General features: G+C 38.5%; 2 protein-coding genes across 4 annotated transcripts; both read left to right on the top strand.

Annotated features, from left to right (window-relative positions):
- The first annotated feature begins 476 nt into the window (after nt 1-476).
- Nucleotides 477-2,676, top strand: LOC121778476 (protein phosphatase 2C 51-like). Its single transcript, XM_042175832.1, has 3 exons — nt 477-1,143; nt 1,610-1,715; nt 2,051-2,676. Exons 1-3 carry the CDS (start codon nt 559-561, stop codon nt 2,365-2,367), a joined length of 1,008 nt encoding a protein of 335 aa, XP_042031766.1. The 5' UTR covers nt 477-558; the 3' UTR covers nt 2,368-2,676.
- Nucleotides 2,677-8,914: 6,238 nt separating this feature from the next.
- On the top strand, nt 8,915-11,728 carry LOC121778289 (iron-sulfur protein NUBPL-like). Of its 3 annotated transcripts, none has more exons than XM_042175610.1 (8): nt 8,915-9,084; nt 9,171-9,294; nt 9,491-9,613; nt 9,799-9,896; nt 10,128-10,254; nt 10,557-10,642; nt 10,881-11,006; nt 11,210-11,728. In XM_042175610.1, the coding sequence occupies exons 1-8, from the start codon at nt 9,058-9,060 to the stop codon at nt 11,375-11,377; spliced, it is 879 nt and encodes a 292-aa protein (XP_042031544.1). In that variant the 5' UTR covers nt 8,915-9,057; the 3' UTR covers nt 11,378-11,728. The 3 variants fall into 3 exon arrangements, with proteins under 3 accessions (XP_042031544.1, XP_042031545.1, XP_042031543.1); XM_042175611.1 differs by having other exon boundaries at nt 10,881-11,001; nt 11,210-11,311; XM_042175609.1 differs by lacking the exon at nt 8,915-9,084 and having other exon boundaries at nt 9,138-9,294.
- Nucleotides 11,729-13,746: the final 2,018 nt, after the last annotated feature.

The raw sequence follows: 13,746 nt of genomic DNA on the forward strand, positions 1-13,746 counted from the left end.
ACGTCTCTGTATTCCCTCTCCCCATCAAATCACCCCTCTTATTTCTCCTCTTTTTTTTGTTTTTTAAATGCTATAATAATTTGGCAAATTCTTTATATTTTTTGTAATGATAATATTGATGGATGAAGTTGTCTTGGACCTACTAATTCAATTAACACAATATGTCATCCGTTTCCAAAAAAGAGAACAGATGCTGTCAATAATCATTTCGGTGTTATGTAAACAGAATTAAATGAAGAAAATAAATGTGTATATGCACGCAACTGCGTAATAAATGTGGGAATTGAATAAAAGTATTGAACTTTAAAAATTCTACCCAGTGGGACCCGCACCCTCGCCCCAGTGCCACCTGTCTACATACATCAATTTCGACAGCCCACGTGGTTCGGCGCTTCAATATTTTATTTGACTGCCGCTTTTAAATCCACGTGGCGCCGATCCACGTCCTTCCATTTAAACGGCTCCGATCTCTCCTCGTCTCGCCCTTCTCATGCATCCGTTTACGCATTCCGTTTTCTATTTATTCATAAATTCACTCTCTTTCGAGATTCAATAGCTATGGCGCCGGAGTGTGAGAGTGGGGAATTGGTTTTGTGCAGCGGCGACGCGGCGAAATCGAAGAATTTCTGCCGGAAAAGGATGGATCCGCGGCGGATTAAATCGGTTTCGAGTGGGAAAAGGAGACCGGATGTGAAGAAAGAGATCGAATCGATGGAAGGAGCGGTGCTGATTCGGCACGGAGCGGTGTCGATTATCGGCCGGCGGAGGGAGATGGAGGACGCGGTGGCGGCGGAGGTGGATTTTTTACAGAGAGGCGGGAGGAGGTACAGTTTTTTCGGAGTCTACGACGGCCACGGCGGGTGGCGCGTGGCGCGTGATTGCAGCGAGAGGCTGCATAAGGTGTTGGCGGAGATCGTGGAGGGAGATGTTGGGGAGGAGATAGCGTGGGAGAGAGTGATGGCGGTGGGGTTTAGGAAAATGGATGAGGAAGTGAATAAGAGCGGCGAGTTGGTGGCGTCGACCGGGTCGACCGCCGTTGTGGCGGTGGTCGGGGAGGAGGAGGTCGTGGTGGCAAACTGCGGTGATTCGAGGGCCGTGCTTTCGCGCGGCGGTGTCGCCGTACAGATATCCGATGATCACAAGGTAAATTATACTATTGTTCATATTTTTCATTTGATGTAACTTTTTGGAAATTAGTTAGAAAAATTATAAAGTGTAGATTGTTTTCAATTATCTATGATGCTTTTAATATGTTGCTCTTATTTTTCAACCAAATTGTTATATATCTATATAGACAATATTGTTTAATTCACGAATGGTGTAGTGCATGTTAGGTTATCATATCAGATACAATTTCATTAAAATTTTCATTATAAGAGTACTTGAAAAGGAATCCAAAATTCTAGTTTTTCTGACCGGTTTTCAAAGATAGGAGAAATTGACCAAATTTCATAACTTTTTCGATGATTTTCTGAAAAAGAAACGTCTCAATTATGATGGGACGAAAGAAATCGATATAATTTTTTCTGTTTATTAGTTTCATTTCAATTTGTGCTAATGAATCTTAACGAAAGCTGATGATATGTTGTTGTTGTTGACATTACACCAGCCCGATAGACCGGACGAGCTAGAGAGGATCGAAGGATGCGGAGGGAAGGTGATAAACTGGAACGGTTTAAGAGTTTCGGGAGTGCTGGCAACCTCAAGATCTATAGGTATGGTATTACATGAAAAGATTAGTCGAATTCATATTTAGTACTCCCTGTCACATTTGGTGTGTGTGGGCACGTGTTTTAAGAAATACAATGAGTTGGAAAAGTTATTTAATATTGGGCCCACTTTTTTATATTGGTTTTATAATAAAAATGTGAGTGAAATGAGCTAGTGGAACGTGAGACCTATTTATAGTAAAAATGAATTGTGACTGTTATTGTGGGATGGACGGACAGAAGGAAATGGCAAAATGTGACTCTTATTGTGGGATGGTGGGAGTAGTAGATGGTTATTTATTTTGGATGTGATCATAACATTGGTTAATTTGCAATTGCAGGTGATGAATATCTAAAACCATATGTAATTACGGATCCAGAAGTGAAGATTTTGAGTAGGACGAAACTGGACGAGTTCTTGATACTCGGGAGCGATGGGCTGTGGGATGTGATCTCGAACGAGATGGCGTGCCAGGTGGTGAGGAGGTGTTTGGAGGGCCGGATAAGGAGGAGCTCTGGCGCCGGCTGTACGCGAACGATGGAGGCAGCTGCCGTTTTGGTTGAGCTGGCGATGGCTAGGGGCAGCTGCGACAACATCAGCGTCGTCGTAGTCGATTTGACCCGCAACCAAACTCAAACTGCTGCCTATTCATGCTAGTGATGTGCACTCAATGGCACCGGATCTAGGTGGGGTCGGGGGTCGGGAGTCGGGTTCACTTGCGTTCTTCATCTCTTATTATGTGCAATGTTGCTGCACTCCTGCGAACCCCATGAGTTTCATTTCTTGTATATTCCAACTTGTTGAGCTCATTCATCATAAGAGATCACAAAAAGATTTTGAAGGCCAACAAAAGATAAACAAAATAGTTACATGTGTGATGTGTAGTTGTTGGCATGCGCCTCTCGACTTTAATAACAAGTCGCTATTTAGCTGCCTTTGAAAGTAAATTATTCGACGTGTCACAAATATAGCATGTTGATGGATCTATTTTCTTTCTTGAATACTCCATCTAGTAGAAGATTTTAATATGAATGTGAAATACTATTTGTGAAGAACGAACCTATGGTTGTGATGATCGAAAAGGAAATTAATGAAATGACAAGATGCAAGGAAGAACACAAGCGAATTACGTGGTTCGGCGTAAGCCTACATCCACGGGCAGAATCTGGTGTGTTTCTTTATTGATCACTCGAGAGATTACAAACACAAGAGCACTCAAAACTCTCAAGAATTTACAAGATGGAAAACCCTCAACTCGCCCGAAAACTTCTTGCTTCGAGAGCTAAAAACGCACAGCTGAAAGATAACACTTCCTCTCTTGAATTCTCTCTCTATCACTTTTGATTTCTGTTGTTGTTAGTTCTGGAATGAATCGCAACTTCCTTAAGTAGTACCGATCAAGAAAAAACCGCCGAACAGTTTCCTTTGCCGAACAGCTTCTTTTTCCGAACAGCTTCCTTTGCCGAACAGCTTCCTTTGCCGAACACCTTTTGGCGAACACCTTTTGGCGAACACCTTTTGCCGAACACCTTTTGGCGAACACCTTTTGGCGAACACCTTTTGGCGAACACCTTTTGCCGAACACCTTTTGGCGAACAGCTTCCTTTTGCCGAAAACGGTTATAACCGTTTCCAACGGCTAGTTTCTGTTTCGGTTCCCAACGGCTATTTCCTGACTTGATTCTTCCACCAGCTCAATCCGATCTTGATGAGCTCAAACACTAACAAATCCTCCACCTTTGAGCAATCTAAGATCCATCACCACCAGTTCCACCTTCCTTCCCATACTTACAAATTTCGGACCACCCCAACCAAATCCAAGCAATGTCGGAACTTGGATCTCGGTAGGGCTTTAGTAAGTGCATCAGCCGCATTGTGCTCGGTGCTGACCTTCTCAATCTTCACCGCACCCTTCTCAACCTCATCTCGAATGAAATGCAGCCTCACGTCTATATGTTTGCTGCGTTCATGATATGTCTGATGTTTCGAAAGACAAATCGCGCTATTGCTGTCGCACTTGATCACAACATTCTCTTGCTTCACCCCAAAATCACCAACTATACCCCTAAGCCAGAAGCTTTCCTTTACTGCCTCAGCAAGAGCTATATACTCTGCCTCCGTCGTCGATAGAGCCACCACGGATTGGAGATTAGACTTCCAGCTCACCGCGGAGCCGAACAAGGTAAATATGTACCCAGATTGTGAGCGCCTATTATCAAGGTTAGCTGCATAATCTGAATCGCAAAACCCAATAATGCTATCCTTATCTCCTTCATTCTCTGATTTGAACATTATTCCCAGATCACTACTTCCTTTAAGATACTTGAGAATCCCTTTCAAAGCCAACCAGTGCTCTCTTCCCGGACAGGACATGTATCTGCTCACCACGCTTACCGCATGAGAAATATCAGGCCTTGTGCATATCATCATATACATCACACTCCCAACTATGTTGGAATAAGGTATCTGGCTCATCTCTCTTTCTTCTTGCTGATTTCTGGGACATTGTGATTTGGACAGCTTAGTCTGTTGTGATAGTGGAACTGAGGTTGTTCTACTCTTGTCAATCTGATATTTGTGCAGTACTTTCTGAATGTAGCCTTCTTGGGACAACCACAACACCCTCTTATCTGCACTTCTGAATATATCCATTCCCAAAATCTTGCTAGCACTCCCCAGATCCTTGATTTCAAATCCCTTTTTCAATAAGGCTTTCACCCTATCTAGCTCCTGTCTATCTGGTCCAGCAAGCAAGATGTCGTCTACATATAATAGCAAATACACAGCAGGTCCCTCAGACTTTGATTTGAAGTAGACACAACTATCATATCTGGAATTTATAAATCCCATACTCTGCATATGTTCATCAAACTTGATATGCCATTGTCTACTTGCTTGCTTCAAACCGTATAGACTTTTCTTTAGTAGACAAACCTTATCTTCACTCCCATGTATCACAAATCCCTCTGGCTGATTCATGTATATAGTTTCCTCAAGCTCTCCATGAAGAAAGGCTGTCTTCACATCAAGTTGGTCCAAAAACCAACTTCTTTGAGTAACTATAGCTAGCAAAATTCTGATTGAGGCATGCTTTACCACTGGAGAAAATACTTCATTATAGTCTATTCCCTCCTCTTGTGTGAACCCCCGAGCTACAAGCCTAGCCTTGAACCTAATCTTGTTCCCAACCTCCAATTTTTTCTTGTATATCCACTTACAACTCACTGGTTTTTGTGTGGAAGGTCTCTTCACAAGCACCCATGTCTTGTTTTTGATCAGGGACTGTATTTCATCTATCATAGCCTCCATCCACTGCTTGCTCTCCTTAGAACTCATAGCTTCCTTGAAGCTTGAAGGCTCTGCATACTCTATGTTTTCTGCAACACATAGTGCATATAGCAAGTATTCTTCTTCACTGTATCTTGTAGATGGTTTAGGGATTCTTCTGACCCTATCTCTGGCTAGAACATAGTCACCCAAATCCTGCTGCTCAGGGTTCAACACATCAGCACCTGCTTCTTCTTGTTCACTATGATTTCCCATCTGCTGTTCAGGCTCAGCAGTTCTATCTGCTCCAGAAACCTCCACCTGAACTGATTCCTCAGCCTCCTCAGGTTCTGGAACACCCATCTCCACCATCCTCTCAGGCTCTGGTTCTTTCTCAGAATGAGATGGCCTCTGGCTCTCTTGAGCCTTTTCCAGAAATGGCATCCTACTTTCTTCAAATTGCACATCTCTAGAGATAATAACTTTCTGATTTCCTGGCTCTATGCACCACAGCCTGTAGCCCTTCACTCCCCTTTGGTATCCAATCATCACACATCTCAAGGCCCTTGGCTCCAACTTACTTTGCCTGATGTGTGCATAAGCCATACAACCAAAAATCTTCATATTCGAATAATCCATGGCCTTTCCATACCATCTCTGATCAGGAGTGTCAAAAGCTATAGCTGAAGAAGGACTTCTATTGATGAGAACTGCTGCCATACTCACAGCCTCACCCCAGAATCTCTTAGCCATCATAACAACATCACCATTCTTGACGATGTTCATAATCCCATCAGACAATATGCAATTATATCCTGCTGCATCCAACACTCCAATAGAGATCAAATTCCTCTTAATCTCTGGAATAAACCTCACACCAGTGAGTAACCTGATGGAGCCATCATGAAGTCTAAGCCTGATGGACCCAACTCCTCTGATTCTGCATATCTGGTCATTTCCTAACAAAACTGATCCAGCTGCATTCTTGATTTCCTCAAAATGACTTCTAGTTGGACACATGTGGAAGCTACATCCAGAATCCATGATCCATGGAAGTTCTTCCATGTCCTCAGTCACACACAGAGCCTCCGGGACCACCAACTCTTCTGCAATATCAGCATTGTTCTTGCCATTCTCTTCCTCGGCCTGCTTCTTCTTCCAAACCCAACAATTCTTCTTTATGTGGCCTGGTTTCTTGCAGTGATGGCATGATCTGGTCTCTTTCCAGTCAGCTGTCTTGTTTTTCCATGGCTTCTTCTGTGACTTTCTTTTCACATTCTTCTTGTGATCAGTAACACTCAGACTCTCAGACACCATTTCAGTGGACTTTGGATTAGATTTCTGGATTTCCTTGAGCTTTAGAGCAGAGTACACCTCTTCATATCCAATCTTGGACTCTCTACCAAGAAGTATAGCATCCTTGAAATGCTCATAACTTGGTGGCAAGGAATTCAACAACATCAGAGCCTTGTCCTCATCTTTAATCTCTTCATCAATGTTCTCAAGATCATCGATGCACTTCCCAAATTCTTCGAGCTGTTCCAACACACCTTTTCCATCAGCAATCTTGAAAGTGAGAAGTTTCTGCTTCAGGTGCAGCCGATTTGCCAAAGATTTGGCCATGTATAATGACTCCAACTTGGACCAAACTCCAGCCGCTGTCTCCTCCTTTGAAACTTCTCTGAGGACTCTGTCATTGAGGTTGAGTATCAAGGTACTATATGCCTTGTACTCTCTGTCTTGAGCCTTTGCCTTCTCCTTTTCATCAGGCTCGGGCTTCTCCCCCTCATTACTGCCTCCACCATTTAGGGTTTCCCATAAACCCTGTTGCATCAAGATTGCTTTCATCTTCAGCCTCCATAGACCAAAATCATTTCGGCCTGTGAACTTTTCAACATCAAACCTTGCTGCAGCCATTATTCAAACAGGTTGAGCGCCTTCTTGAGGACAAAGAAAGAACTCCCAAAACTTTGTGCCTTCTCGATCAATTCAGTGGGTGAAGTTCCCACAGACGGCGCCACGTTGTGAAGAACGAACCTATGGTTGTGATGATCGAAAAGGAAATTAATGAAATGACAAGATGCAAGGAAGAACACAAGCGAATTACGTGGTTCGGCGTAAGCCTACATCCACGGGCAGAATCTGGTGTGTTTCTTTATTGATCACTCGAGAGATTACAAACACAAGAGCACTCAAAACTCTCAAGAATTTACAAGATGGAAAACCCTCAACTCGCCCGAAAACTTCTTGCTTCGAGAGCTAAAAACGCACAGCTGAAAGATAACACTTCCTCTCTTGAATTCTCTCTCTATCACTTTTGATTTCTGTTGTTGTTAGTTCTGGAATGAATCGCAACTTCCTTAAGTAGTACCGATCAAGAAAAAACCGCCGAACAGTTTCCTTTGCCGAACAGCTTCTTTTTCCGAACAGCTTCCTTTGCCGAACAGCTTCCTTTGGCGAACACCTTTTGGCGAACACCTTTTGCCGAACACCTTTTGGCGAACACCTTTTGGCGAACACCTTTTGGCGAACACCTTTTGCCGAACACCTTTTGGCGAACAGCTTCCTTTTGCCGAAAACGGTTATAACCGTTTCCAACGGCTAGTTTCTGTTTCGGTTCCCAACGGCTATTTCCTGACTTGATTCTTCCACCAGCTCAATCCGATCTTGATGAGCTCAAACACTAACACTATTCCAATAACATCATTCGATTTTGATTTTTCATAAGTTCATTACCTAAATTTTGTCAATATAATAGCTTATGTGGCATGCATGGTCGGAAATCCAGTTTAGGCATGGGTCGGTTTAGTAATCGCACGAAAATATATTTAAAAGAAAATATCGAATTCGATATGAAACAATCATAATATCATTATTGTACCAATTTTATGGTATATTGTACCAAAATGATATACCATAGATACGAGGGGTGTGATCCGTTGTTAACTTTTCTTAACTTGCTAACTCATCAATGTAGTGTATTAAAAATATCAATACGATGATACTAAAATGTCAACATAAATTTAAGTTGATATTTTAATACATTGTGTTGACATTAATATTTAAATGTCAACATAGTTTATTGAAATGTCAACATAAATATGTGTTGATATTTTAACGTGATCGTGTTAACATTTTTAATACACTGCGTTGATAAGTTAGCAATTTAAAAAAAATTAGCATTATAACGCACCCCATAAATACGATATACTGAACTTCGATACGCTTATACCATATTGTTTCTTATGCTCCTTATTTAACGAAAATATCATTCTGTATATATATATTGAATATATTAATATACACCATATGTTCAGTATATTCTAATATACAGCAGTATATAAAAATTCATATGATTACCATATCGAAATCATATAGTACGTTGTTATACTATGCCTAAAATTCCGGTATAAAAAAATTTAATAAGTTTTGATATTTTTTAGTACGATAAGTGCGGTATAACAATATTTCGGTATTTTCCCCCTCCCCTACCTCAATTGTACTTCTCCAACTTTTCCCCCTCAATATTAGAACATTTAGATTATAAAAATGAAATATAATAATGCCACTATTAGTTCTGTAACAAGTTGAGAATATGAAGTGAAATTATCACAATTCACAAACACTTTGAATATCATTTTAAAGTTTTCAAATTGTTAAAAGTTATACATTAATTCACTATTATTCCTTAGATAATTAATAGGATTCAAATTACTAAAATAATCAATCCTAAGTTCATACCAAATAACAATGAGCAATCACTTAAAAGTTTAAAACAAAAAACCGGAGACAGCCTAAATTCATAGTCATAGAACTTTGATTAATTCATAAAAAATTAATATTGAAAAAAAGTGTCAAAGAAAATTTAGTACTCCATGTTTACTCTATAAAGTATAAACCCTAAATAAATCTTCTAATTGGATTAAGAATCCCTAAAATAAAAGCTCGTACCAAATTTAATTAGATTTAACAAACACAAAACAAGTATAATTGCACAAACATTTTTCAGTTTCATTCTTGGGCAACTGACATTGAGTCTTCAAGCTGCAATCTTGGAAATTAATCAGAAAATTCAGAATAAATGACCCGGCTTCTGAGACAATGTTCAGTAAGTAGCACCACTTTTAGCTGAAATCAGTTACCTTTTTCAATTCAAAGCTGATGAAGAAATTATTTGTTGGCATAAATTTCAAGCGTGGAGGGTTTAGGGGTTTCGCCGCGCAGAGCGGAAAGGGGCAAAATCTGAAGATTGGAGGGGTTAAGGACATTATAGCTGTTGCTTCCGGCAAAGGCGGCGTCGGCAAGTCCACCACTGCCGGTATTTAATCTCCAATTTATCGTTTCCTTCAAAAAATTACTGAATTTTTTTATTATGTGTTTGTGTGTGTTAATTGATTCATTGTTTGGATTTTTGGTCTCTCCAATATATGGATTTGTGTAAATTTGTTAAATTGAGTTTTTAGAAATGCCAATTTACGATTTTTTTTTCCTGTGATATTGCTGTGAATTTGTAGTTAATTTGGCTGTTTCGCTTGCAAATAAGTGGCAGCTAAAGGTTGGGCTACTGGATGCTGATGTTTACGGGCCGTCGATTCCGATGATGATGAAGCTCCATGGGAAGCCTGAAGTGAGTGCAGGTGATGCTTTGATGAACTTGAAATTATGTGCTTTTATTTCATGTGTTGAACTTTGTTACTGTTACTATGAGTGGATGAGTTGATTATCTTAGATTCTTAGTTCGCATGTTTCTTTCATTTTATTAATGTGTGATGTTACAAATTTTGAGTTATGAGCTGTTTTGACGGTGTGGTGCCTCTAGCAGATAAGAAAATGATCCCAATCGAAAACTATGGTGTTAGATGCATGTCGATGGGGTCCCTGGTCGCAGAAGGGGACGCGCTAGTCTGGAGAGGTCCTATGGTAAGTGCAGATTATTTCTCTGCTGGTTATGTTTTCACGATTGCTTATGTTTTTATCAGTTTGGTTTTATAAAAATGAAGGTTGTTCGTTATATAATGATGTTGAATTGCTAATTACAGATCATGTTTTACGTTATCAGTTTGGTCAGGAAAACTCGTGGAGAGCATCCAATTGTCTAAGAATCATGCTACAACCATTTTGATATATGTAGATACTGTTTTATCTTTTCAGGTCATGAAAGCACTTGAACAGATGACGAGAGGAGTTGATTGGGGAACTCTAGATGTTCTTGTGGTGGACATGCCACCTGGCACCGGTGATGCTCAGATTTCCATCTCGCAGAGATTGCAATTGTCAGGTAGTTTAGACTATGCCTTTTTTTCTCTTTCGATCTACAAGAGTCTATTCCAGCGTGATGAAATAGTTTTTATGTAATCACTTTTCTCGTGTTTGTATAATATGATATGACTGGGAAAATATGCTTTATATCTTCTAATGGATGTGTAAAGTGGATTTTGTCATCTGCATTTGGACAAAATCCAATCGTTATCTATCGCATAGGGGTCGATGAAGTGGTTGGATTCTCTATGTTCCAATTCAACTTGATGTTTAATTCGATTACATAGCTCATTTTACATCATTTTTGCTACATGTTAACAGGAGCCGTAATTGTGTCAACTCCTCAAGATGTTGCCTTAATGGATGCTCGAAGAGGTGTTAAAATGTTCTCCCAAGTGAACGTGCCAGTATACCCCTTACCTTCAGTTACAGAATTTGTGTTTCCACAGCTTTCATTCATATATTTTCGCCAAACATATGTCCTTAGCATATGGTTGGATAAAGAATTCACTCATTGCATTGTATTCCTGGACGAGATAGTAATACTGTGTTAATCATATGTGGAGCAGTGACCTTACATAAAATAAAGATGATTAGCGATAGATTTTGTTCAATGATGTGTCCACTGTTGGCAATGCATTGCAGATTTTAGGTATCGTGGAGAACATGAGCTATTTTAAATGTCCGAGCTGTGATGAGGCTCATTACATTTTCGGAAAGGGTGGAGCTCAAAAGACAGCCGATGAAATGGGCATGAGGTTTCTTGGTGAGGTATTTCCACTGATTTTGTCACCGGATGCAATATTCTTTCGTGTTATTTCTGGTTACATTATCACAATGTGAGCTTGAATTCTGTGTTCTTGATCTTTTCTATTTCTAAACAGATTTATGACACATTTTCTGGTATATAATCTCTTGTAATGTTCCAAACTGTTTATTTGCTCAAGCACTGATCTTTAAATATATCATCGTAGTTGCCACTGGAGACGGGAATACGAAGTGGCTCTGATGAAGGAGTGCCTGTAGTGATATCCAATCCCGAATCTTGTGTGTCCCGGGCCTATGGTGATATTGCCCAAAAGATAGTCAGCACACTCGAGCTACTCAACCAGCCACACTCGCGTCCCGAAATAAATCTTTAAGCATGGGGCGTTTCCAGCTACGTCTTCAAGTTTTTCTAGATGGTGGCACCAACACTTGCTATCACATTGGCACCCAAGCTCCTAAACACCTTAAGGCACGTGAGTAGATTCGCTTTGACGTCTCTTTTCACTTCATGAACGAATGGAGTTTGTTCTTTTGGCGTTCTGCTCAAAGCATCGAACATCTTATGCAACTCGTATAAACAGCAGCCACATTGTATGTGTAACGAGGGATGTTGTGTTCGTGTCTCTCCTTCGATAGGTTGTTTTTTGTCGAAAGATTGATGAGATTGTTGGAATATTTACTTATATGTTTAATTCCTGAAAAAAAATTCCATTTTTTCATCCCTAGCACAAAAGGCGCTTCGTCCGTTTCGCTATGATTGATTCATTTCTTTTGGATACGAAAATTAAAGAATTAGTTAAATAGAGAGACAATAGAATGGATAGATAGGAGAATAGAGATTAAGGTAATAGGGAGACTTAAATATATAATTGAAAAGAGAGTAAATATGAGAAATAATAATAAAGACAGATCAATATTCTATTGACAATTTGGCATTCACACTATAATTTTCCTTCTTTTCTTCTTTCTCCTTTTCCAGTGGAAAATATGTTTTGAATAAATATATTAAAAAATGGAATAATCCTTTTCATAAAATAGATACAAATAAAGCAAAAAGAAACACATATTTTATTGCTGTTATTTTCATCATATCAATTTCTTATATTCTAGGAGCGCCTAAAATAAATGCTACTCCACTTATATGTAGCTGTCGTTCAATTTAATAATTTCATAAAATATCATATTCAGTCTCTTTCATACAAAGTTGTGTCACATATTGATTGCTTCATAAGTTAGTTCTGACTTTAACTCTTTTCAATTTTTTAAGTGCATAAAGATACCACGTGTTATTCAATAAGCATCTAACCCCATATTAATTTTTTGTGACAACTGCAATATAATAATGTAGATTTTGATGTCTTAAATAAAATATTCATTTCGAGAGAATCGTGAGATGCTATAAAATTATAAAATTATAAGCATCCAATACTTTTCATTAATAACGTTTTTATGATAAGAATCATAAAGCACTCCTTTATTTTCCTTATTTTTGTTTTAACACTTTATTTAGCGAGGCTGGGTATATAAAAGGGTTAAGTAGCAAATATACCTTAGAAAAGTTAAATTATTGCACAAAAAGTTAGTACTATAATAAATTTATTTTGTGGAAGTTAACCTCTAACGCTCGATGTGAAAAACAAATAAATTATCAATTTGTGAACGTCATAAATTTATTTGCTTTCACAATAAATGTTAGAGGTATTTTAATTTATATCATTGATTTCGTTGTAAATGGTTTTTTAAATGTTGGATAATAAATGCATGCACACGTATGCACGAAAGACGATGCGCGGGTATTGTTTTATGGCATAATTTTCATTTGTTTCGTTTCACTCGGAAGCTAGTATCGTAGATGATAATTTGATTTCCACTTATGTAATTTCGTGCTTGATCAGTATATTTAACCGTTGCTAGAAAACGAACTGGTAAATTTTGATAACTTTGTTTATATTCTTCAAAAATATATACATTTATGATTTATCTATTACACGTGAACCTTATATAAAATTTTGATAACTTTGTGTAACATGATGTAAGGAATTGTATGTGTGTATGCGCATTACATAGCCCTCTTCTATTAATTTCTTGGCATTCTCTTCTCTCTTCTTCCAACAATTATACTTCACAAACTTGAAATTCCTTGCACTTTAATCCCCGGAGGTAAAAGAACCAAACATCACTTAACTCCTTCACTTAGGATTAAATCCAACTTAACAAGAGCAAAATAACTCCAATTGTCTCTTCGTCCATTTTTTTTGCTCCAAAACTCGTGCTCAAAAATTCGGATTGTTACATTTTATTTGCTTTCCTAGTTAATTTATTAAGTAGTTGAAAAGTTATTGATCAATATTAATTGGTTTTGAAATTCTTTCCTTCTATCAATTAGTGCTTCTTTTTAATTTATTTCCTTTTTAGTTGTTTCCTTTAAGTTTTATTATTTCATAAGTTGAGAATTTATTTGTCTATATAAGCACTTCATTGTTGGACTACAAAATCAGACTTTAATACTATAGTTATAAGTCGTCAACGGTACTCCCTTCATATGTGAGGTAGTTTTGTTATACGTGAACAAATATATATACATGAATTCCTCCAATTTTCGGACAAAAAGATGATAAAATCGAGCAAAGAAATAAATCAATAATTATAGTACAATTACAGTAACTTGTAACGTGGTTTTGTTCGTCAAGTTTATATTTAGTATAAACTTTATAATTAATCTCTGGAAAATACAGTTTACAAT

The sequence above is a fragment of the Salvia splendens genome, chromosome 19 (assembly GCF_004379255.2).
Source record: "Salvia splendens isolate huo1 chromosome 19, SspV2, whole genome shotgun sequence".
NCBI classification, from domain to species: Eukaryota; Viridiplantae; Streptophyta; class Magnoliopsida; order Lamiales; family Lamiaceae; genus Salvia; species Salvia splendens.